At 40.0% G+C, this 26,363-nt stretch overlaps 2 protein-coding genes across 2 annotated transcripts in view; both read left to right on the forward strand.

Annotated features, from left to right (window-relative positions):
• Positions 1–5,227, forward strand: part of MORC3 (MORC family CW-type zinc finger 3) — a 29,811-nt gene extending 24,584 nt beyond the window's left edge. Inside the window, exons 15-17 of the mRNA XM_054391327.1 lie at positions 208–1,033; positions 1,538–1,701; positions 4,834–5,227. Coding sequence (XP_054247302.1) covers positions 208–1,033; positions 1,538–1,701; positions 4,834–4,987 — 1,144 coding nt within the window. The 3' untranslated portion in view covers positions 4,988–5,227. The remainder of the gene's footprint in view (positions 1–207; positions 1,034–1,537; positions 1,702–4,833) is intronic.
• A 3,587-nt stretch (positions 5,228–8,814) lies between these two features.
• Positions 8,815–25,932, forward strand: CHAF1B (chromatin assembly factor 1 subunit B). Its single transcript, XM_054387701.1, has 13 exons — positions 8,815–8,940; positions 11,463–11,595; positions 11,712–11,829; positions 13,787–13,890; positions 16,346–16,442; positions 17,996–18,080; positions 19,975–20,068; positions 20,685–20,754; positions 20,846–20,937; positions 22,361–22,523; positions 23,649–24,068; positions 25,241–25,332; positions 25,811–25,932. The coding sequence occupies exons 1-13, from the start codon at positions 8,815–8,817 to the stop codon at positions 25,930–25,932; spliced, it is 1,716 nt and encodes a 571-aa protein (XP_054243676.1).
• Positions 25,933–26,363: the final 431 nt, after the last annotated feature.

Here is a 26,363-nt window from a genome sequence, read left to right on the forward strand (position 1 = left end):
CTGTTTCAAAATGTTCTGCCACTCATTTCTACAGGAAAGGAATTTACTCTGGCTGCATGTCTTAAAATACTATGTAAGGAGACATCCCTTTTTAGTTACCGAGTGGTAGTTTTTAATAGTACTTATAGAAACACTACACTTACTTTGAAACAAATGGTTTTGCAGTATTTGAGCAATACAGTAATCACTTTATATCTTGCTTCTCAGTCTTAAACGGAGGACACCTAGTTGTGTGACACCAGTGTCTTTAAAAAAACCTCGATTAAATGACAAAACGTTCAACAACCATGATGATGATGAAGACGTCATTATTTTAGAGGAGAGCAGTACTCCAAAGCCTTCAGCAGATCCTGATACTACTCCTGTAGTAAAAACTGAATGTATTAATTTGGATCAAGATGAGAAGCAAAAAGAAAACTGTGACGTCAGAGAATCTTGCAGTGAAGCCACTCCAGAATCAAGAAGCGAACAGCTGACCTCAGCAACACAGACAGAACTCCCAAACTTAGTTGTAAAAAAGGAAGAGGTGGAAGATGACACTGATATTCCAATTCCCAGGGCAGAGATGCAAACTGAACAGCACAGTGTTAATGATGTTTCTAAGCCATCTGTAGATCTTGGAAATGAACTGAAAAATCAGCTGCATTTCGTAAACAAAGAAAAAGAAAGGTACCAAAACAAATGCGAAGTATTAACCAAACAAATAGAAACACTGGAGCAGAGGATTGTGGAAATGAATAATAAATATGTAAAAAAAGAAATGTGCCATCAGTCAACCGAGACAGTTCTCTTTGAAGAAGAAAACATTCATGAAAAAAGCTTGGCCGAAGTGACCGCTCGCTATGAGCAGGCCTTAGAAGAAATAGCAAAATTAAAGGAACAATGCAGTACCCTCCAGAACCTAAAAACTGAATGCAGCAAGTGTGCTGATGGTGAAAGTAAGAGCGAGGTAGATGAGATTGCTGTGCAACTGGACAATGTTTTCAGGCAACTGGACAAGTGCAGCATTGAAAGAGACAGATACAAAAGTGAGGTATGTTTGTTAAAATGGTAATAATCCCTCAAATTAAAAATTAGTGGGGTTTTGAGTGTTTCCTAGCAGTTTTAGCACACGTGTCATATAGTTCAGTGCACTAATTAATCAAGCTGCCTAAAAGGAGGAAGAAACGCTGAACTAGCCTAGGAGCCTTTGGTTTGTTTTTTTTCTTCCATAGACAGAAATAAGCAAACTTGAGAGAGACTGCAGGGCTCTGAGTGTCTGACTACAAGAGAATTATAGAATTGTTTACATAGGAAAAGATCTTTTAGATCACCTAGTCCCAACACTGAAAGACTGAGCGGGCTTAGAGGGAGCACAGACATACTGGTTCAGCTGACAGTTGGCCATTTTAAAGCAGCTTGTCTATGTTGTCATACTGAAAATTAAAAGCAGTCAACATTTAAATTGCAGCAGTCAATTTAAATTTGTGTAAATTGTCTTATTTCAATCCACCACAATTTTATTTGATAGATAAAATTATTTTAATTCACTTGACAGATTGAACTACTAGAAGTGGAAAAAAATCAACTTGCTTGTCAATGTGAAGAACTTAAAGCGGAAATTGCACAGTTAAAAGCTTCAATTCCGCAAGCAGTAGCACGTGCAAATGATTCTACCACCAGTAATGTAGAAGAATCTGTAAATTTTTCTGATGGAGAAAGGTATCAATTTTGTTCTTCCTAGATTGTTTCAAGCAAGATTTTGGCTGGCTGATTGTATCTGAAATGTCTTGATGAAGGTCATGTGTGATAATCGTATAATAAAATGTGATGTTTGCAATTCTTTTCAACTGCCTTTTGTGACTCCTAACTCAGTAACATTTTTTTAAAGAAATTTATTTAATTTCTTTTAATGATTTAGGTGTGAGTTTTTTTGAGCGGGGTTGGACATTGCACAATAGAATGCCACATTGAGAGTTCTTGAAATATCAAAACATGTCCCAATTTCTAGATACAGCTTTGAGAAAAAGGAAAGAGAGAAAGGAGGCAGGAAAGAGAGTGATCATTAGCCTATGCTGTGTAGATTAACTTCACTTTTATATTCCATTTTTCTTTCGTAGATCAATAGTACTCTATGGAAAAGAGTTTGGGTTTGGTTTTGAAACTTACCTTTCCTGTAAGAACTTCTTGCTGCTGACTAATCCTATGGAACTAGGTTGTATCCAGAGTGTATCTTTGAACTAAGCAAGGGTTTAGACTTAAAAATAGAGAGCTTGCAGCTCTTAGTTAAAAGAGAGATCAAACACACAAAAAAAGTTTACGTACTAGATGGAAGCAGGGATGAGCAGTCCAGCAGGAGTATAGGCACACTGTCTGGCTATGTAGGATAGAACTGAAGGCCATAACTCAGCTGGAGCTAAAACTGGCAAGGCATGATGAAGGACAACCAGAAGACCACCTGTGAGCACAGTAGCAGCAACTACTAAAAAAGTGGGAGCCTGCTGCTCAGTGGAGCAGATGCTTGGTAGCACAGAACATGAGGTATGAGAGGCACAAGTTACTGAGGTACTGAGTATCATCATTACTTTGGGTTTTTTACTGGTGAGTTCTGGCTGCTAGCTCCCAGAGCCAAGTGGTAATCTTGGTGAGGGAAGTGTTCATTACTTGTAATAAGAAGTGACTGAATAAAGGGACCATTTCAGCAAAGGCTATGGAACCAGTTGAGCTTCATCAGAGGAAGCTGGCTAATTGATGAAGTTGGCCTTGCAATGAATGCTATCTCCAAAAGGTTGTGGCAGTGATGGTTCCTGATGCCTGGAAAAAGGGAGTCATCATGTCCATATTTAGGATGGGCAGAAAGGAAGATCTGAACTACAGGCTGGTCAGTGTAGCTTCAGTCCCTGGGAAGACCATGGAGAAATCTGCTTGGAAACCACCTGAAAACCCTGATAGTCAAGGTAATTAGGAACAACCATCATGGATTTACTTGAGGGCAAATCGTGCATTTGGAGCCTCATTGCCTTTTACAATGAAATGACCAGCTCTGTGGGCCTTCCATTTTGTCAAAGCTTCCAATGTGGACTGCCATAATATCGTGATAGTGAAGTTTGTGAGGTATGGTTTGGATAGGTAGACTAGGAGATAGATCTCAAAACTAGCTGGACTGCTGACCAATATCAACAGTAAAGGTTAGTGCCTTTGTTAATGGCCTAGATGATTCTGCAAAATGAACTCAGTAGATTCACAATGACATCAAATTGGCAGGAATCATTGATACTCTGGAGGGTAGGGGGGCTGTTGAGACCTTTGCAGGCTGGAGAAAAGGGCTGAAAGAAACCTTGTGGGAATTCAACAAAGGCAACTGCAAAGTTCTGCACTTGTGTTGGAAATACCCCATGCTGGTAAACAAGCTGTAGATTGCTCGTAGGAGAGCGCCTTGTGATGCTGGTGGACTAAAAGTTTAATGTGAGTCAGCAGTGCACTCTTGTGGCGGAAAAGTCCAGTGCCTGCTGGGCTATATGGGCAGGAGTTTAGCCAGCAATTTGAGGCCACTGATTCTGAGACTAGACGTGGACTATTGTGTCCAGTTTGGGGCTCTCTGGTACGTGAATGACAGTGGCATATTGCAGCAAGTCTACAAAAGGGCTGTCAAGGTAGGTGGAGACCTAGAGCAGCTGACATAGAAGAGGAAACTGAAGGAAATAGCCTTAGCCTTATGGAGTGGGTTACCTTGAAATCCTGTTGCTCTCTTCTGCTGCCTAATGAGAGTGTGGAAAAGATGAAACTAGTTTCTTATGAGCATAGTGACAATGTGAGGCAATAGACACAAGCTGCAACAAGGGAAATTCTGACTAAATACTAGAGGGTGGGGGGAAGTGTTCATAGTGAGGATAATCAAATTCTGTAGAAGGGACCCAGGGAGATTGTGGAATCTGACTTTGGAGATTTTAAAAACACAAGAAGGTTCTAAGAAACATCATCTGATTAACCCTGCTTTCAATGCGTGTTGGAGGGGAGGAAGAATTGGACTGGATGACTTCCACAGACCACTTGAAATCTGATTTCCCCCCCCGCCCCAACCCTGTGTTCAATTTCCCCTTTATCTGCCAGTGTTAAATTTTCTTCTTACAGCATCTGACTTGTGCTTCCTAAAATAATGAGTATGTGCAGGACTTTTAAGTAATGTTATTGGGATATGATGGCACTATGAAGACTGGCTATTGGAGGTGATAAGGGAAGTGATGGTAGAAGGAAGTGCTCAAGGGAAAGGATGAGTGATTTGGAAGCAATTCAGTCATGAAGAGAACAGAAAAGGAATCCAGGAAAGAAAGCAAAAAGGGAAGGCATAGCATTTTCCTTGTGATATAACTCTTATTTCCTCTTCATATTTCACAGTCTTTGGACAAACTACTTCCTGTTGCCTTTTCTTTGATTTGCATAGTAGGTAGTAGTTTGTGCTTCTAAACATATAAAAATACCAGGGGTTAATATTGTTTTAAGAAATAAAAATGTGTTGTGGGATAAAGGATAGTGCTGATTTGCTAACTTTTAAATAAAAGCATTCTGAAATATTTCTGATGCATTTTGGGAAAGGCAGAATTCAGTTTAAGCCTTAGTATTTGTTTGATACTAAGAGAATATACACACCTTCAAAATCAAATCTTGAGAGGCTCAGCTTTGAAAAACTGTTAAATTTTGAAATTACCTTGGTGCAGCTTTAAGTGGATCAGGTCTTTATTGGTTTATGGAAGCCATGTATAGAGCCTTTCCAGTGCAGAATATTGGTTAAAGGGCTGTGTACTTTAACTTAAAAATTCATACATGTCTAATCATATCTAATTATTTTTTTCACAGCCTGAAACTACGCTCTCTTCGAGTGAATGTTGGACAACTTCTGGCTACCATCATGCCTGATCTAGACTTGCAGCAAGTAAATTACGATATTGATGTAGTAGATGAAATTTTAGGGCAAGTTGTGGAACAAATGCATGAAATCAGTAGTACTTAATACCTTAAGATTTTAGCAGTTTCTTACTTGATCTTCCACTATAACCTTTGTGTAGGTTCAAAATTGTATATACTGCTTCTTCACTTTATATATTTGACATAGTTTGATTGATAAGTGTACATACACTACACGTTTAGATGTTCCCACAGATGCAGTGGGTGTTATTGTCACTTTGTCTTAAAGGAGCACTGTCAATATTGACCAACGCTGATGTACTTAATTAAGGTTTTTGCTTTTAAAATGCATTTGTAATTAAATTTGCAAATATTTTTATTATTAGGAATCTTAATACTTTTCTACGAAAGCTTTTTCGTTGACTTCTGCTCTTATATAAGCATTAATACTTGTAATTATTTCCTCTTCTACAATCTAAGTAGTGGAATATATTAAAAATGCAAAAAAGAACCTTCCTTGATTTCCTTCTCAAAACAAACTAGTGGTGTTCTTGTATACTACAGTATTGTCTCATTGCTATCAGCAATGTTGTATGTTGCATTAATGGGTCAGAAGTGTGACTAGTTAATGAAAACTTTGGCCACATGGGTAATATTTGTGTTCTACTAGCAAAAGAAGAAAAATTATTTAAGGATTTTTTGTTGAAAACTTAGGATCTTTGACTCCCTTCTGGATTTTTTTTGATGTCACTGAAGAATGTTACCTGTATAATAGTTTTGCAGCATAAACAACACTGAGGGATGTGGATAGGATGTTTCAGCCTTTTCAGTGATGGAAACCATATGCTTGTTTGTGTCCTGCCCTTGCTTGTTTGATTGTTATTTCCTACATGCAAGAACCTGTCTTTATTTGAGCACCAGAAGGATCTTCAGTTCTACCTGGAGAGCACTGAAGGAGAAAAGGATCTGGGAGTCCTAGTGGATGGAAGGTTGACCACAAGCCAGCAGTGTGCTCTTGTGGCCAGGAAGGCAAACACCAATCTGGAGTGTATTAGAATGGGTATGCTTAGTAGGTCCAGAGAGGTTTGCCTCTCCCTCTCTGCTCTGCCTTGGTGAGGATGCATTTGAAATAGGTGATCCTGCTCTGGCAGGGGGTTTGGAATAGATGATCTTTCAAAGTCCCTTCTAGCCCCTAACATTCTGTGATCCTATTTGAACACAGCAGTGCTGATTCAGTACCAGTACACAGCTTCAGTAGTCATACAGCTCTTGCCTACTATTTTTCTGAGTCAAAGGCAGTTTTTTGAATGTGAAGAAATGTTGTGAACTATTAGAAACTGGGATGGCATATCAAGGCTAGGTAGGATTCCTGGGCAGCCTCTGCTCTGCATTGAGTACCATCTCTCGAGACCTGAAGGCCTTTTTTTTCAGGAAAGCCCAATGCTGAACAGGATTGACACAGAGGTTCTGCGAGGTACACAAATTTTAATATGTATTATCTCAAACAAATCAGTGCAGTATTAAACATCTAACTCTGCCTTGAAATCTTTCATGTTGAGATGTGAAGGTGCAGAGATTTGTCTCTGAAACTTACCTTCCTATCAGAATATACTATGCTGAGTACAAATGAGTCAGACTATTAAATCCTTGATTAACTAGTTGAATGGAAGTATTTGAAAATCTGTGTTGTTAATTATGACAGGGTGATCTAAAGCTGAAAATGTCCAAATATAACTTGTTTTTTGCTATCTTAGAGTTTAGACAACTTTTATTATAGGTAAGATAGGGGGGTCACTTCCCTCCCACCCCCCTTTTTTTTGTAAATGTTTTATAGTGGCTCTTGAGCCACTAGTTCCATGCTGTAATGCTCATGCAAAAACTTCCTGGAAGAAATGATGCCTAGAAAAGTAGCTGTTAAAATGGTGACAGTATTGTTAGCCGACTGCATGTTTTCCTTTCAAAGTCAACAGGAATGACAAAAGAGGTGGCAAAGATAGCAGCTTTACCTTTTATTCTGTGGTGGTACTTGTCATCTCAATGATAATCAAGAAAAATATGCTTGCTTTTAAAAAAAATCTACAAAAATTTGGAGAAAAAAATGATGAAATAGTGTTCAATATGTTCATTCCTAGGAAGTATCTTTTTTTTTTTTTTTAACTCTTGTGTACCAAACATTTTGGCTTTTGCACTTCTGCTGTCCTGATTTAATTAAATTAGGCTCCTTCTACTTGTAGTTCAGTCAATTTTGTTTGATGGATAGTATTTCAATTTTGAGATGCTATATATTCTAATATGCCAATAAGGGTAATGCAATACTGTTGTACTTTATAATGGATAAATTGAATGTTTGATTTTTGAAGAGGCGGTTGTAATATAACAGTATGACTTTTAAAAAGTTTCTATTTTCCATTTATGGTGTGTAGTTTTCAATTTCTTAATCATTATTTATTATGTTTCATCAGACTGTAGCTGAATTTCTCATAGACAACTGGTAAAATACAGCTTAAGTCTATAATAAAAATGGCCACTTTACCCTGTACATTTACACTTGGAAGAGCAGTTGACTAATGGAAATGGGTTTTATTTACTTGTTAAAATGTATTTTTTGTAAAAAAAAAAATGAAAAAAAATATAAATCTGAGTTTGCTGGATCAAAACTTGTATGTGATCAAATGCAATGGTTTTGTTTATAAATAAATACTATGCAGAATAGTTAAGACTTGTGACTTGTTTTAAGTATTTGGGCCTTGCAAGAAATATGCCTCAGTCTGCGTTCGAGCAGAAGATGTGGGCACCCTATACATGCCGTTAGGGCACCCGGCCTAATGAAGCCCCAGATCAGCTGCCAGGCTCTGCTGGTTCAGGGGGTCCATTACATGTCACAAGGCTCAAGGCCTTGTAGCCGCCTCCGCCCTCCGGCAGGGGGCGGTGCCGCCGCGCGTGGGTATGGAGGCGGCGCGCAGGCGCGGGGTGGGCCCGGCGGCCTGGGGCGGGAAACGCGCGTCCACGCGGGAGCCCGGGCAGGCTGCGCGGCGCGGCAGGTAGGGGTTTGTGCTCTCTGCGGCCCTCGGTGGCCTTTAGGTTAACGGGTCGGTGGTGCCCCGCATGTGCAGCGGGGAGAGGTAAGCCTCTGCAGCACCCGGGATGTCTGTAGTCGGGAAGCCGGGCTGCGAAGTGGCGGGGAGTTAGGGAGTTAGCCTCACTGCTCACAGGGCTGGCGCCAGCGAGAGCGTTGGGTTTCGTGTGGCTCATCCCCTCATGGCGTCGGGTATTGTCAGTCCCTGGCGGCCGTTTTCGAGGCCCCCAGGACTTCGGGAAGCAGCTCCGGAGACGGCTGCGCGGCTGGGAAACATCTACGGCCAGCGGTGGCTCTGCCTCTGTGCCTCCGCCGGGGCCTTCCTGACTTGCCCTTGTTTTGGCTCCTCAGTGCCGCGCTGTCGATATGGAAGTAGCAATTGTCCCCGGGTCCGGGTAGATGCGCCTGGTGCCAGCCTAGCGTGGAGAGGCTCGGGCTCCCCCCTGTCAGAAGCTTGCCTTGGGCAAAGTCGCGGCAGCCCAGGAAGTATGGGCGCGATCCGGCGGCTGAACGCGGAAAGCTGCGGGGTCTGCCCCTGGGATTTGCTTTTGTAACCCTGTCCTATGCTTCCGTTGCAAGATTTAATTCCACTAAGAAACATGACTTTATTACCCTTCACATGCAGTGCCCAGGCGCTAGCTTTATCCACAATCATAGCATCTCGCAATGGGCTACGTTTAAACCATCCTGTCACTTTCTGCAGTGAAATTGTTGGGTTAAACCATCCTGTCACTTTCTGCAGTGGACTTGTTGGGTGATCTGTCTGTGGTGCTTGTGAAATTTGTGTTAGCGTTGGTTCGCCTTAGTCATAAGCAGCAAGATTTTCCCCGGTATTTGCTTTGTTTTCTTTAGCAAACATGAAGGTCATCACTTGTGAAATAGCATGGCATAATAAGGAGCCTGTTTACAGCTTAGACTTCCAACGTGGAGCTGATGGGAAGATCAATAGACTGGCCTCAGCAGGTGTGGACACAGCTGTTCGTGTAAGTTTCAAACCCGTTTGTTTTGGTTTTGTAGCATTCACAGAGCATGCAATGCTTGTTTTCCAAGGCTTTAGATTGTTGGCCAGCACGTAACAGCGGTGGTGGATGATTTAGGGAGAGAGTATAGGATTATACAGCTATACACAGAACGGCTGTTCCCCCTGCATGCTGTCCCTCAGTTCCACTGGTGAGTGTTGAGCTGTTATTTTTTAGAAAATCACCCACATTGATTGTTGAGTGATAATCCTGAGTAGTAACTGCTAATTCAGGGCACAGTCCTGTAGATTAGTGAGAAACACTGGGTTTAATTTCCTTATCTTCATCAAAAGTAAATTTTTTCTGTGATTTTGTAAGTAGTCTCTTAGCAGCGTGAGGTCTTTGTACAGTCTTTTTTTATCTCAGCTTCAGATGAATCTCTTCTAAGTAATTTTGTGTTGGTGCTAGGAAATTTTAATGAGTTGTTCATGCTTTTGAGAGTCACTTACAAAAATGTTGAATAGGACAAGCCCTAGAAGATGTGGCTGTAGGGTTCACCTTGCAAAATCAGGCAGGTTTTTTATGGTCTTCTAAATTCTCAATGCACATGAGAACTGTCCCCATTGTTCAGTGATCTCTTGATTTCTCTAAAAGCCTTAGCCCTAGTTGGAAAGCTTTAGGAAATTGAGTGCAGTGGGTGAACCACATCCTTTTTATCCAGATATGGAGCAGCTTCTTAAAGAAAGTTAATGGCCATATGAATCACAATTTCATTTGCAGAGAAATAAAATTAACATAATTAAACAGCTTCTCAATATGGAAGGTAAATGTATTGCTTAGAGCTTTTCTGTGTTACTATTAGAACACTTCTGAAAACTTGACACATTTACTTCCCCTGGTTTTGGGGTCTGGGAGTGAAACAGAGCAGGTTACCCATCACTGCTGGACTGTTCTGAGTACCTGTAGGCCTCTTCCCTATCTGGGCCTCGTAATTTCCTGTAAAAAACTTTGCTAAAATTTCTACTGCTAACCTTTCCATTTAGGACAGTTCCTCGAACTCATCCTGCCATAAAGGCTTCCAACCTGGGACTCTTCTTGTGCTGTTTAGTAATAAACTCCAGTGGAAAGAACCATGTAGGTTCTCTGCTTTGTGTGTATCTATCTGTCTATTTATTTATCTTTGCATGATAATCTTATATTTTAATTACGTTTTGGGACTGCTCATATCAGGCTTCCATCATCTATTTGAAAAAGAAATTTAGAATATTGTAAAAAAGGTTTTACCACCTGTGCTGTAAGCACAAAGAATAAGGTTTTATTCTGTATTAGTGCTGCGTTTTCTTCTGAATAGGGAAATGTGCTGTTTTAGCAGAGAATTTGAGATGTAAAGGTCAGAGTTATATTTGAAATGCCTGAACTGGATCCAGATTTTTCCCCTCAAGATCCTCAGTTCAGTGAAATATGCCGATATCTCTTAATGTCTTTATTAGCCAATTACTGGTAACTGCTGTGATACATACATTATTAGAATGCCTTGTTCTTTTAGATACTAAGTAGGATAAATGTCATTAAAAGTTCAGGGTTTATTCCAGTGGCCTTAGCCAAAACATTTGCCTTCCTTACTGGCAAACTGACTTCTTACCTGATGGTGTATGCATTTCAGGGATTTGGGCCATATATATAGGTTACTGAATATATATTTAAGTCATACATATTTTAGGGCCAGAAATATTTCATTCTTCTTTGACATAAGCAATACTGCTGCTACATCTTTTGGAGGGACTATTGCATGAAGAGGGAAAACTGGAAAAAGTTACAGAAGTCTTAATTCACACTGTGGTATCATTATGCACCGCCAAACAGAGAAAAAGTGGAATCAGGAATTCCTTAAGCTATCATTATTGGGAAAGTGTCCATAGCATGCAGCTGTCTTAATGCTCTGCTTGTGATCGTTCTTGCTCAGATCATTTTCTTGGAATCTGTTGACTTTCATAGTATAGTGCGAAGCTCTTCACCTTGCTCAGACTTCTAAAGAGGGCTAATACTTGTTTTTTTTCTCCAGGCATTGTAGGGAAATCTCTGCTTTACCCAGTGGAGCACCTTCCCCCTTCTTTTTTAACTGGCTGGTGTCAGCGGGGCTGTTTCTCTCATATTTTTCTTACTCTTCTCTTGTAACTGCTGTTAGACCCTTTCTTAAACATATTATCACAAAGGCACCACTAGCATCACTGATCTGCTGAGCTTTGGCAAGCGATGGGGCAGTGTTGGAGCTGACTGGAGCAAGCTCTGTCCAACATGGGGGCAACATCTGGTATCTTCTGACAGAAGCCAGTCTTGTAACCCCCTCCAGCTGCCAAAACCTTGCCACATAAAACCCAGTACTCTTAGAGGGAAAATCCATGGTGCGACTGCAGCTTTAGCTCTGAAAGTTTCAGATGAGTTTCAGATAAGTTCAGAATGACTGCCCAAAGACTGTGGATTACTGAAGCAGTGCATATGTATTTCGTCTTGTCCCTGAAAACTATTTGTTGTGCTTTTACAACTAGATATGGAAAGTGGAAAAAGGACCAGATGGAAAAGCAATTGTGGAATTCTTGTCAAACCTCGCCCGCCATACCAAGGCAGTGAATGTTGTGCGCTTCTCTCCAAGTGGTGAGATCCTAGCATCTGGAGGAGATGGTGAGAACTACTTTTCATGTGTCTTATGTGAGATGATTGTGATGTTGGTCTAAATGTAATGTGTTAACAAAGCAGCGAGTGGGAAGAAAATAAGTTCCCTGTGATTTCTTCTACAGATGCTGTTATTTTATTGTGGAAGCTGAATGATAGCAAAGAATTGGAACCATTAGTTTTTCAAGATGAAGATGAAGCTCAGCTCAACAAGGAGAACTGGACAGTTGTTAAAACTTTAAGGTAGCTTAATGTTTTGTTTTCTGTTCAGTGTTCTTTTTATTCCCCAGTGGTTTAGTATTGAAGTTCTACAGAACTTCAATGCTCTCTAAAATTTCTTGGCTCTAATACTCACCTTTTTACTGTATTCAACTTTTTTTTTTTTCTTACAGTGCCAACCTACCTACATCTTTTAAGGTAGAAGATTTGGCATTTTTGTGACATAACTGATGTGCTCTGAAATTCATACCTGAGATTTGCAGTCACTTAAAGCTTAACATGGAGATACATAAATGTGAAGTTATATTTGCTAGCTTTATAATGGACATTTTTATCATTACGAAAGCAAAAAGCAGCAGTAAATAGTGATTCATACAGTTTTACCAGATGATAGCTGTGAGGGTCAACCAATCTTTTTCAACTACTGTATTTTAATAATTTAAAATCTACTGTATTACACAGCTTTTGTGTCAAGTGTACAATGAGCTCTGCCACCCTCACAGTAAAGAAGTTTTTTCTCATGTTGAAGTGGAATTGAGGTGATTGAGTTTAGGCACATTGCCCCTCATCCTATCACTGGGTATCACTGAAAAGAGACTGGCTCCATCCTCCTGATAGCCACCCTTCAGATATTTGTAGATACTGATAAGGTCCCCTCTCATCCTTTTCTTCCCCAGACTAAACAGCCCCAGGTCTCTCACTCTTTGCTTGTAAGAGAGATGCTCCAGTCCCTTAATCATCCTCGTAGCCCCCTGTTGACCTCTCTAATAGTTCCCTGTTGCTCTTTAACTGAGGAGCCCACAACTGTACATAGTATTCCAGATGGAGTCTAACTAGGACTGAGTAGACAGGGAGGAGAACCTCTCTCAACCTGCTGGATACACTCTTCTTAATGCACCTAAGTATACTATTGCCCTTCTTGACCACCAGGGCACATTGCTGTCACATGGATGACTTACTGTCAACCCTGAGTGCAAGGTCCTTCTCTGTGGAGCTACTCTTCAGTAGGTCAACCCCTAACCTGTATTGGTGCATGGTGTTACTCCTTCGCAGGTGCAGGACACTACACTTACCCTTGTTGAACTTTGTTAGGCTCATCTTTGCCCAGCCCAACTGTCCAGTTTGCCCAGGTCTCACTGAACAGCAGCGCAGTCTTCTAGTGTGTCAGCCACTCCTCCCAGTTTTGTGTCATTGGCAAATTTGCTGGGGGGTACTCTCTGCCTCTTCATCTACATCATTGTTGACTATGTTGAACAAGACTGGACCTAGCACTAACCCCTGCTATTCGTAAATGTTATACTGAAGCAACAGTGTGGTCCTTTAGAAACATTAATACCTAAAGCAAACAAACAGGCCAAATCCCCCTCCACTAAACTTTGGTGTTGCAAGCATTTATTTTTCTTATTAAAGTTACCACACTGCATGGTAAATTTTCAATTGACAAGCAATAAAATTCGGTTTCAATGGAGGTGGTTCTGAGTATCTTGCAATGTTTGTTCAACTATATCTGAATCAACCTTAATTCCTGTGTTTCATATTGTTCTGCTGAGTATGCATATTTGTTTTACTGCTTTTATGAAACCAAGTTCTCTTGAATAGTAACACTTCCTAATTACTTCAGTATAGTGTTTTGTGTTATGTTTGTACAAATCCTAGAAATGTTTGTTTCCAGTTTTGTTCTAAGTACAAATTCATTAATTACTTCAAATGTGTTTTTCATTTTCTGTGAAAAAGATCTTTTGAAAAGACAGGCTTTTTTTGAATAGATGTAGAATGTGCTTTATTTAATGTTTTGTCACCTGAATATGGAAGTGTTCTTTTAAAACTGAAAGTCCTGCTGTTCATTTTACTTCACTGATATCTCAGTTTGCCTCTGGTTTTGGTTGGTTGGTTTTCTAACTAAAAAATGCATACAACTCATGTATGCATGTAGCTGCTAATTTTTAAATTAGTAATTGGTTTCCTCTCTTCTGATTTCTAGAGGCCACTTAGAAGACGTATATGATATTTGTTGGACCTCAGATGGAAATTACATGGCATCTGCTTCTGTAGATAACACAGCTATAATGTGGGATGTCAGTAAAGGTAAATGTTAACATTTATCACTCGTGTTTCCAGTGGAAGTTCCTCATGATGCTTACCAAAGGAGTTGAAATCATCTTTTACTGCGATTGATAGATTTCTGGGATTGTAAGGCAGAGAGCACAGCATGTAAAGATACTCAAGATACCCTCAGGCCAGCAAAAAATATGCATAAGTAATCTCTTCACCTTGATTACTCAGCAGATAAACTTAACCCGTTTGCCCCCACCCCCCAAACTCCTACACAAGCAGCTTGCATATTACTTAGTCCACCCCACACCCCAAACAAACCAACAAAACTTGACTGGTAACAAGTAGTTAACTACCTATTTAAAAATTAAGAAGTATAGCATGCAGGCTTTGTTTTGCAAGATGTGATATTTGTATTACTCCATTAGGTGTAACACTTCCATTCATTCTCACCCCACTGCAGTGGAATTGCTTGCATTCTCCAAGAAAGGCCCATCTGAACTTCTGGTAGAAGTTCTGGTAGTAACCTGCTGGGTTAGTTTGCTCTACAGTGGTTTGATGTTTTCTTACTAGCAGTGTAATCATTACTTTCAATTTTATGTGGAAAAACTTAACTCGTTCTAAACCTTTTATCTTACATTTATTTAGTGTCTAATTAAGAAAAATTCTGTTGAATGCAGGTTAATTTTTCAATGCACATAAACATGAAAATGTAAATGTTCAACCACTGAGATTTTTTACATTCTTGGTTTGGGTGCTTAATGTCTCTCCCGTCTGAACTGTCACACATACTTTCCAAAAGTCCTTACCTTGCATGGATGTTCAATTAAAAGTGTGTGTGCTTGGAGCCTCTAAAGGCAGTATGGCTAAATGTCTCTTGCATCATGGACTGCTTATAATGATTTTAAAGGCACATACCTATTAGAATTATTACCAAATAAACCTGAATGACCTCTTAAGCTGATCTGTTACTTGTGTGTAATGCTTTCTATTCTCACTGTGTGCAATTAATACCATGGAGGGCATTTTGTATCTTCAGCACAGAAGGACACCTAGTAAGTTGAAAGTAAGTAGCCATTACTGGAAGACTGAGGCTCTGTGATTGAAGTGGCAGGTACATGAAAGGAAAGAGTTTCAAAGATATCTTCCAGTTGGGTGTTTTTAAATCATAGAATGGTCTGGGTTGGAAGAAACCTCCAACGGTCATCTAGTCCAATCCCCTCTGCAGTAAGCAGGGGCCTCCTCAAATACATCAGGTTGCCTAGAGCCCTGTTGAGGCCCACCTTGAATTCATCTCCAGGGATGGGGCCTCAACTACCTCCCCGGGCAACCTGTTCCAGCATTCCACTACTCATGGTAAAGAACTAGTTCCTAACATCCAATCTAAATCTACTCTTCTCTAGTTTGAAACCATTGCTGCTTGTCCTATCAATAGAGACCTTTGTAGACAGTGTCTTTCCAATGACTGAAAGAAAATTAATAGTAAAAATCCATAGAGCTGTTCAGTACATAGAGAGCACCACTGGCATAAGTCTTTGAGATACAAACTGTTGCCAGCTTGCTGGGTATCCTGTAGATACATCATTATATGTTTGCTCTGTTCTTATTATGCTCTTCCATAGGCATCTGTTGTTGGCTCCTGTTGGAAACAATACTGCACAAGAAGGATTTCTGGGGTTATGCAGTGTGGCCTCAACTATATTTGTGCAATATTTTTGAGGAGCTATCGTTTTGGAAACTTTTCAGTTTACAGTATTTCTTTGCAACAAAGCAACACTTAACTAATAGGAAAAAAAAGCATCTATCACTATGATTCAAAATGGCATATTTAATGAGAGTTATTTTTAACTTTACCTTATCATGATACTTTGGATCTGAGGCATTCAACTGTGGAACATCAGTGAGGTCAGAAAGCTTTTGTATTGCAGAGATCTTCATTACAGAATAAGCTATAGAGTGAGGTGCATTAGCAGTGCTGTGGAATGTTTCTGAGTGCTGCCCATGTGTGGACGTCAGTCAGCATGTTTCTGGTGTATTTTTTTCAGTGTCTGCTCAGCAGAGTAGATGAGTTGGTACAACCCCCTCAGGTGGAAGCTATGTTTTAATGCTGGAATTTCTGGCTCAGTATTCAACCAAATTCAGTTTGCTGTTGGAGCACTATTCTAGACCTGCCTGAAAAGTTTTGAAATACTTCTGCTTTAAAATATATACCTATTGCCTATTTAATGTCTAAGCCAAACTGCTTTTCTGAGTTCACTTGTAGGGAACAAGCCTTAAAAGTGGCACATCACAATGTCCTCTACACGTGAAGATTCTAGAACTAAAGCAACTGTTTCTGATTCTCTTATTAGACACTTTCAAGTTAACAGTTCGTATGTTTTAAAAAAAGGCTTTCTCTGAATTTTTAAATGCTTTGTTTTATTTCTAAAATGAAGACTGTTTTAAAATATATTTGAATTTATAATATGAAAACTGTTTGTAATTTCAGGGCAGAAGGTTTCAATATTAAATGAACACAAGAGTTACGTCCAAGGGGTAACCTGGGATCCTTTAGGCCAATACATTGCAACTCTGAGTTGTGATAGGTGAGCTGTTGATCTGAGTGTTTTGCCTTAGTGTTCTGTCTTGCTTGAGGATGAATTAAAAGCAATCATATGGGATAAATAGGACTTTTCTTTTAGTTTTATTCAGATTGCTCTGTAAGAAGATTGATGTGAAAGTAAAATTATACTTAGTTAATCCTTTACTTGTGGTAAATAATTCCTGAAGTTTGAATGTCCTCTCTAAGCAGAAAAGCAGCTTACATAAACTTTTTCATAGAGATTTTTTTTTTTTAGAGTTTTCATGGTATTGGTTGTCAGAGGTACCAAATACCTTAAGAGTCTGCATTCTGTAGTTGTTGATGTGTTCATCCTTGTCTTTTTACAGAAAGATATGAACAGGTTAAGAAATCCATTAAAATGTCTTTCCACTGATAGCTGCCTTTTTTTTTTTCCATCGATCCCCAACGGTTTTGCAAGTGATGTCATTGGGAAAACTAAACACACACTTCATAAACCTGACCCTTGTCAGAACTTTGTGTGAGCTTAAACTGTCTAGGGCCTGCAGCTGGCTAATAAATGAATGTCATCTGGAACCCACTGCAAAGAAAACTACTGTAATAGTGGAAAAGCACTTTTAATTTAAGATTTGCAGTAGGCTCAGAAAAATGGTAAGTTAATAGCAACTTCGTCATTATGAACCACTCTCTTGTGAGAATCAGCTATGTGAGTTTTTTGTGCCTTTATTAAAATGAACAGCAGTGAAACTTAAGTAATAGAATGATGTGCAAGTTTTTCATTTTTCAGATACTTCTCTGCGAGGTTGGTGAATAGTGTCAGCTCAGTAGGGATGTAACAGGAGCCAGGCCAGTTGCCAGGACTGGGTGCTCACCAGCTCATGGTGAAGAGACCTTTTTCTCTTTTGGCAGACCAGCTTACCTGTGTGATATCCAGAACCACTAGTTCCACAACTCTCTCAAGCTGTCTGCCACAGCCATACCTTCTATTTCTCATCTTAACTCCATCTAGGATTCTTTGTGGAACTGTTTCAGCACATTAAATCAGCAGAAAGCTGTCTTAGGCTGGTTTTCTGTCAGCCTAAGAAATCAATATAATTTAGTGAAGGTCAGAGCTGTCAGAAAGGAGGGGATAGTGGGACAAGTGGATGGATTTGCTTGGGCTACCTGTGGTTTTAGTGAGATAAAATCAGGGAGTTCCAACATTCTGTACAGAGATGTACTCAAATTTTCATTTATTCCAAAGGAAACCGAAACTTGGAGATGTTGCTAATTGTCTTTGTGGCAAGTTCTCACTCTCCAGAAACATACTGGGTACTACAGCACTGGCAGGAATGGCATGTCCACTAATGCCCTCATTCCTCCACGACTGTCTGTGCTGGTACTTCAGCTGTCGGTGATTCATGGGTTATTCAGATGTTCAAAATGTGTCCTCCCTGTGGTGTCTCATGAAGAGAGTTCTAATGCGTGTTTGTCATTTGTATTTGGCAGTCCTGACTGAGAAGTGAGGTCCTGTAGCATTGTGTGAAACATGGAGTGAAAGGAAGGTGTTCATAGCTAACTGTGCTTTCTACCACCCAGGGTCCTGCGGATATACAACACACAAACCAAGCGTGTAGCGTTCAACGTCACCAAGATGCCGTCTGGATCAGGAGCAGAAGGCGAGGTACATGGTTCTGCTACTAGTAGTACTGTAGAATGTGCTGGGTGCTGTTTTATAGGAGTTTTTCTGTTCTGCAAAGTATTTTCCGTTCAATAATCATAGAATCACAGAAACATTCAGGTTTGAAAAGACCTTCAGGATCACCAAGTCCAGCCACTAACCCTACTCTACAAAGTTCACCCCTAAACCATATCCACAAGCACCACATCCAAACGACCTTTAAACACATCCAGGGTTGGTGACTCAACCACCTCCCTGGGCAGCCCATTCCAAATTCAATTCCCATCCAAAATTCCAGGTATCAGGATGTTTTGTCCCTGTCTCACTTTTGCATTTTTTAAATAGAATCGTAGAATCAGTCAGGGTTGGAAGGGACCACAAGGATCATCCAGTTCCAACCCCCCTGCCATGAGCAGGGACACCTCACACTAGATCAGGCTGGCCACAGCCTCATCCAGCCTGGACTTAAACACCTCCAGGGATGGGGCCTCAACCACCTCCCTGGACAACCCATTCCAGGCTCTCACCACTCTCATGGTGAAGAACTTCTTCCTCACGTCCAGCCTGAATCTCCCCACTTCCAGCTTTATTCCATTCCCCCTAGTCCTGTCACTACCTGAGATCCTAAAAAGTCCCTCCCCAGCTCTCTTGCAGGCCCCCTTCAGATACTGGAAGGCCACAATAAGGTCACCTCGGAGCCTTCTTTTCTCCAGACTGAACAGCCCCAACTCTTTCAGTCTCTCCTCATAGGAGAGGTGCTCCAGCCCTCTGATCATCCTGGTGGTCCTTCTCTGGACACCTTCCAGCATGTCCATATCCCTCTTGTAATAAGGGCTCCAGAACTGGACGTAGTACTCCAGGTGGGGTCTCACCAGAGCTGAGTAGAGGGGGAGAATCACCTCCCTTGACCTGCTGGCCACACTTCTCTTGATGCAGCCCAGGCTCTGGTTTGTTTTCTGGGCTGCAAGTGCACACTGACAGCTCATGTTGAGCTTCTCGTCCACCAGCACCCCCAAGTCCCTCTCCTCAGGGCTGCTTTCCAGCCACTCACTGCCCAATATATACAGGCTCCTTCAGGTTTCCTCAAACCTTGCAGAAGTGACTGAGAACACTGCCTGCTGCTGTTCATCTCTTGCAAGCTGACCGAAGTAGTAACACAATGTATTTGATTGGAGATGTTAAAAACAGCATGGAAAAATAGTGTGTGCTGTATTCTTGATAGGAAGAACTTCAAATGTGTCTGTCAATAGCTTTTTAATGCATATGACATAGCAATTATACTTCAAAGTCAGCAGCTTGAAATTTTCAAAAATGCAGTCTGTTTTTTAGGAAAAATATGAATTAGGGAAAATTTAGGAAATGCTTTCTAATCCCAAGAGGTAAAACATAGAGCTTTTTCTCCCCTACAGCACTACTAAGTAATGGCAAAATAACACCTCTAAGCTGGCTGTAACTTTTTTTTATTCCTTCTCTTCCTCTTCTTTTTTTATTTTTTATGGAAACATTTGTAACAGTTTTATAGAGACTAAAATACAGACCTGAGAGAGGACATTTTGCCTTTTTTACTGGAGTTAAATGCTGAAGGAACGGGATTTTATTGTTAAATAATGTCATTCTCCAGGTTATTACAATTTTTTTATTATTGGTCTAATGTGACTGATCTTGGAGTGTTTTGATTGGTAGCTGAAGAGAGATTAAGGACTATTTTTCTTAGCTCTGAAGAATTTGTAGCATAGCAGAAGGTGAGCTTGAAGGAGCCATGGTTTTTAAAACATGTATCTTTTATTTTAAAAGTTCCATCAGGTTGGATTGTACAACTGGATGTGGTTTTTTTCTCACTTGAAAGCCAGCTGACACATTTGTGGCACCTCACACGGTCGTGTTTTCGATGTTACAGGCTAGGAGCTATCGGATGTTTCACGATGACAGCATGAAGTCGTTTTTCCGCAGGCTCAGTTTCACTGCGGATGGCTCCTATTTGCTCACTCCAGGTATGTGAGAACGTGCACTGTAACCTGCGTTGTATCCGTTAGGCTCTAGTTTGAATGTGCATCAAGACTGCTTTCAAGCTGCTAGGGGATATTTATCTTACTTATGCCATTTCTCATTCCTCCTCTTAAAGAAGACAGACTCCACAATACTACTCTGTTACCAGAACGTCAACTTTCACCTATAATAAAAAATATACTTACTGTATTTTTCTGAACCAAAACATGGAAATTACAACAGTACAGGTCTTCTAAAATAGAAATTAGGAATAATGAGTGGTTTCTTTTGACTGATTTCTCTTTGGTTTTTATCCTTTCTTAAGAACATTCTGCAGTCATAGTAACAATAACACTGCAAGGAGGAGATCTATTTGCCCGTATACGCGCTGCTTTTACAGATGTCTTGCACAAAAAGAAGCTTCGAGGGGCAACTATATCAAGGAAACAAACCCAGCACTAAATAAATATTAGGGAGGCTTTTTTAAATCGTGTTCAAGTTGCACAGCTCTTACCCAACTGACAAGCCTAATTCCTGAGAAGTAGAATGTTTATGGGCATATAGTGTGTACTCAGTACCATTTTGACTTGATAAGTAATGTTTTAATCTTTATTTTTGCAGCTGGCTGTGTTGAATCAGGAGAGAATGTAACAAACACCACATACGTTTTCTCCAGAAACAATCTTAAAAGGTAGAGTTTAATAAGATGAAAATACATTTTTATTTTTAAATAAATAAACAAATGAAATGCTGTTTTCTGAAATCCTGTTTCTTTATAAAAGGCCTGTGGGTCACCTGCCGTGTCCTGGAAAGGCAACTCTTGCTGTTCGCTGCTGCCCAGTCTACTTTGAGTTGAGACAAACATTTAATAAAGGTACTGTAAATCCTTCAGAGAGTATGATTTTTACAGCAAATATGTGAAAAGGTCAATGTGACTGTTTACTGGTTTATGCCTTAGCCTTTTAACATTCCACTAAGACAGTTTTGTACCACATCTTAGAAACTGTTTCCTGATTCTAAGACCCTGATTTCACCTTAAGTACCTTGCAAGTAGCTTTTGATAGAGTGAATAAATGTTCTTGCTTGGCCTCTTAGGCTACAGAAACACTGCTTAATATTTTTCTTTCACTTTTAACCATTTTGTGTGAGTAACAGTAAATAACTTGACTTAGCACCAAAGGAGTAATCCAGTGAAATATTTTGTGTTGGTCTCAACTACCCACATCACAGAAGCACCAGAGAGTTGGGGTAGTTTGCAACAATCATTGATGTTTATTCGAGGAAGCCAAACCTGAAACAGTGCTGGTGTTACTCACCAGAACAGAAGTTCTGATGTGGGGAAAGAATTGCATAAGAACTTAGTGGAGACTGAAATCCAACTGTGTTGTGAGTCCAGTGGGTCCAAGTCTGTATATGTTTTTACAAGACATAGTCTTACCCTGGTGAAAAGGCAGAGCTTTGCTCCTTTCTTTAGAGGATCAACTTGTAGTATTCCTTACAGGATTTATAGATTCCCTGTTGCATTCTGTATTGTTGTCGTAATCTTTAGATCCATAGTAGTGGTGTGTTGCAAAGTAAGGAGAAGAGTATCTGCTGTTGGTCTCTAGCTGCTCCAAAGAGAATGTTTAGTGTCTGCAACATACATACACTCAGAAAAGTGAAGATCTATGTTAGGTTAGAAATCTTTAGATACATCTTGTATTACATTAACATCAATGGCCTGCCTCTTTTAGTGCACAGCTTCCATAACCATCATAGAACTGAAGGGGAGCTCTCTACACTAGGAAAGTCTGAAAGCAGCTAGCTAGTGCTGTTTCCAGTAGAAGTGGAAACAATCCTGCCTTATAAGTAACCACTGCTGTGATGAGAAGACTAGCTAGGAGCTGAACCCAAGATAACACAATGCAGAATATAACTTGGTGTCAATTGTGATGACCTTGGTTTAGTCTATATTCTAAGATGCACTTGTCTGGACTTTAATACTAAAGTTAAATACACTGAAAAATGTCAGGTGGAGAATATCTGACAAACTTTACAAAACAAAATTTTACCAATCCAGGTAGACAAAGATGTTGCCAATTTCTCTTCAGCTAAAACAATTGAGGGCAAATTTCAGGTAACAGAAATGTTAATGCTTGGCATTTAAACTTTACATTTTATAGATGTGCTGTCTTAACCATTGTCTTGACACTGAGTAATAATGAACTCTATTTAGATTCTTGACTAAGCTACTGCAGTTATACCTTGCAATGAATGAAAGAGAGAATTCTCAGTGTGTTTGTTTGTTTGCATTCTAGATGAAATCAGTCAGAAGTCATCTCCTTCTCTGTTCAATCTGCCCTATCGATTGGTGTTTGCTGTTGCTTCAGAAGATTCTGTGCTTTTTTATGATACTGAACAGTCTTTTCCCTTTGGCTATGTTTCTAACATACATTATCACACTCTGAGTGATATTTCATGGTAGGTAGTTGTTATATTATTAAGATTTGTTGTGATGGGGGTAATGTCCTTTTTACATGTTGAAGTTTGGACAGCATCTTGTGTCTTGCTTCATTTTTATGTGATTTGCTGTATTTTTATGTGATCACTTGCATCACAGTGTCTGAACAGCAAGCCATTTTTTTTTTTCCTCTGAACCAGAAAATTATGATTATTTATCAGTTGGGAAATGAGGTGCAAGCACCCTGGGAACATGCAGATGCAAATTTTTATGAAGGTGAATGTACTGGGTGCTAGTACTCATGGTTCAGGCAGTGTAACTGGTAATAATGAAGTTACTTACAGGTTTTGAGAGTCATCTCTCTAAGTTCAAGTGTGTGTATCCTGGCCAAATTCTGCTTTATCTGCACAATTCTGCTTAGTGGTTCTTCATGTGCCAGATGAAGTAATTTATCTGACATTTGTGTGGGGGGTCAGAAATGGAGCTGAAAATTGAACCCAAGTCTTGGGGTCAGGATAAACTCCTCTGCTGAAATGGTTTCTTCTCTTATGCCAGTGTACATAAGCTGAGGACCACATAGAGGCCTCTTTTTCAGAAGCTGATGTTCATGCTGTGAAAACCATTGCATCAGGAAGAAAGGAGTGGAAAAGAATAGAAAGTTAGTGGTTTTAATCAGTTGATGAAATCAGCACAAAGAACCCATTCTCATAAGCGCTATGGTGATTCTGAGCATTGTCCCTGCTTAGCACAAGGAGCACAGCCAAAGAGCTTGAACTGCTCTGCTGGTCTCAGTGAGGAGACTTCAGCAATGTTTCTGAAACTGTAGTTGAAGATTTGTGTACCTTCAATTGAACCATGCTTTGTGCCAGCTCAAATGCCTACAGGTGCTGGCAGCAGCATATTACAGGTGATCTTAGGTGGCACCAGAGAGATTATATCAGATGCAAAGGCCACATTTGAAGATATTTTACTCATTTGAATTGGATATCTTTACTTGACTGCAGTTTTATTTAAGTGTATACATGTACTTGGGGAAGGGAGGAGAAAAAGAGAGGTATGATGTGTTAAAGATGGGGTGGGGTGAGGGTTGAAGAACAGTTCTGATCTTTACTCTTAATGGGAAAAAAAATAAAAATCACAAATAGGTCCAGCGATGGAGCCTTTCTTGCTATTTCTTCCACGGATGGATACTGTTCATTTGTTACCTTTGAGAAGGATGAACTGGGAATACCACTGAAGGAAAAGCCACAGATAAATGTCAGGACTTCTGGTGCAGCAGAGAAGAAAGTGAAAAAGAGTCAGTCGCACAAAGTCATTTCTCCAGGCTCTAGGCTGACAGAGGGGACTCCTTCCAGCAGGGTTATGGATCCTAGCACTCCCACTCTCCAACCTACAACTACAGCTGCCAGTAAGGACTTGCTTTCCACACCTGTTGGCATAAAAAATATTCCAGTCTCATCCTCAGACGAGAGGAAAATCAGCCAGCCAGCCAGCCAGAGCAGTAAAGTAAACCAGCCCAGGAGGATTACTCTCAACACTTTACAAGCATGGAGCAAGACGCCAAGGTGAGATTTGTATTGCCGTTTCCAGTCATAAATATGAAGTCCAAGACAAGCAGTGCGTGTGCTACTCTCAAAGGTTGAGGTTTAGGCTTAAATTCCCAGCCCTGTGTCTTGGTAGTATCTGTCTTGACGTGGAACTTTTTGCTCCAGTTGTCAGAAGTCTCCTGGATTCTAAATGTGCAGTTTGTATATTTCAGTCTGAACCATGAGGCAGTAGCAAAGTTAACCTGTTTGTTACATCTTGTCCATGTGGCAACAACAGGTGTCTGTCCTCAGGTCCCATTTTCCATACAAAGATGGTACCTGAAACCTTCAACTGACAAGAACTATTTAAAGAGCCTTTTCACAAGAAATATTTGAAGAAAGAGGGTGCAAGGCTAGACAGGCTGTCAGTGTGCAGAGTCATGGGTGTGGGGCTTAATGCATTAATTCAGGCTGTTTCCTAAGGCAAAGATCTCAGTTTTCAGAAATTACCTGGAATCCATGTATTGATTGTCAAATAGCTGGCCATATAAGATCCTGAGCTGGTGTGCAGCACTAAGGAAACAGCTATGCAAGTAGAGATCTAGACCTTGCCAGCTATTTTAGAATTAAAGAGAATTAAAGAAAATTATTATAACTTCTCATAGGAATGTTTTAATTAGTAGGTGGATAGGGAGGAAGTGGTGAATGAGAAAGCAGGATAGCAGATTTCATCAATAACCACAAAGAAAAATCCTGGGAGGTGATGGCATTCTACACACCAATGTTCATCTCTACTGGAACTAAGAATTGTAAGAATTCTAGGTAGTTGCAAGTGACTTGAGAGTGGACCTCAGTGGGCAAAAAGAGTTCCCTAGGTTTTTATGAATCTAAAGTGTTACCATGGACAGGGCTGGGAAGCAGTAAGCATAGCCAGTCTTAATTTTAAGATATTTGACCAAGATAACTGTGTTCTGAAGCTGATTATCTAGCACTGTGCTGTATATAAAAGTACTGTCTAGTGAAAAAGATCATGAATGGTATTTAAAGTACTTCTAAAAAACGCTCTATTCAACAGACAACAAGAAGAAAAAATGCATAGTAAAATATATCTTAAACTACATTAACCAATTCTGTTTCAAGTAAATCTTTAATTAAACTATTTCTGGAAATGGTGGCTTTAAAGTAGTTGAACTGTTTCTACTCTTTTAAAGGAGAGTAAACTTGATTCCACTAAAGCCAGATACACCAACTTCTACATGTACAGATACAGTTCCTATATCTCCTTCCTCGGAACAAGAACTTGGTAAGTTTTTGTGACTGTTAATATCCAGCAAAGTCTTTTTGCCAATTTTCCATTATAGACTTCTATTATAAGCTTATAACACAAGCACATTCAAGCACACAAACTAAACCTAGGGTGCTTTCTTCATTGTCTTACCGTGTTTGAAAGGTGCTTTCTTGACAATATGAAATACATTCTCACTGCAGTTGGTCTTGGGCAGCTGCTTACATGACAATATGTCACTGCAGCTTTTGTAGTAATGGGTGTGTTAGCTCCCACCAGAACCAAGAAGAGTTAATTCATTTGGATGTAATGTTCTTCACACGGGTTTTGAAGGCCTGTGTACTTTTCAGCACACGATTGTTTTAGATGCTGGATTCTCAAACCGGGTTTGGAGGTTTTCAGCAAGTGCTGAACTGTTTGTGAATTCAGCAAACCAATTTACTTTCTTAACCTGGATTTACTTCGCTTACATGATTTTCCTGTCTGCTTGTTTCAGAGAGGCCTTTGCCACCTGATGACAGTCCTCAAAATCCCCCAGCATCAAAACGTCCTAGAACTGAAGAAATGTCACTTTCTACACCTCTTGAAGATCAAATCAACTGCGATTCAAACAAATAAAAGCTAAGCTTTTAGTAGCCTCTTCACAGTCTGAAGGTGATGCAGCCATATCTGAGTGCATTTCTTTTTGCAAATGTTAAATCCTCAATTCCTGGTTGAAGTACCTTATGCATATTTGACACAGTGCTGTGAAGGAAGAAGCTGCTGGTAGAAGACCCAGGGTTTGGGAAGAGGAAATAGTTTGCAGAAGAGGAAATAATTGGGAAGTGACTTCAAAGTGCATTTCTGTGCTTGAAGACAGTATTCTTTAAGAAGTGCCATAACATAAGGAAATCAGGACAATCTGGGTATTGAAAACCCATACAGTAACCTCAGAGTCTCCATCAGAGTCCCTAAGTTGATGTTTATAAAGTATTATGTCTTCCAGTAACCAGTCTGGCAGAAGAATTTCTAATGGCTTAAAGGCGTTCATAATGATCTGATGTGGTTTA

This window comes from Indicator indicator, chromosome 1 (assembly GCF_027791375.1).
Source record: "Indicator indicator isolate 239-I01 chromosome 1, UM_Iind_1.1, whole genome shotgun sequence".
NCBI lineage: Eukaryota > Metazoa > Chordata > Aves > Piciformes > Indicatoridae > Indicator > Indicator indicator.

Bases quoted from the DNA above. Each gene is read 5' to 3' on its own strand.
- CHAF1B (XM_054387701.1), top strand. From the start codon at position 8,815: ATGAAGGTCATCACTTGTGAAATAGCATGGCATAATAAGGAGCCTGTT. The intron at 20,755-20,845 runs GTAGAGTTTAAT...TCTTTATAAAAG, and splicing joins TCCAGAAACAATCTTAAAAG to GCCTGTGGGTCACCTGCCGT. The intron at 20,938-22,360 runs GTACTGTAAATC...TTTGCATTCTAG, and splicing joins GAGACAAACATTTAATAAAG to ATGAAATCAGTCAGAAGTCA.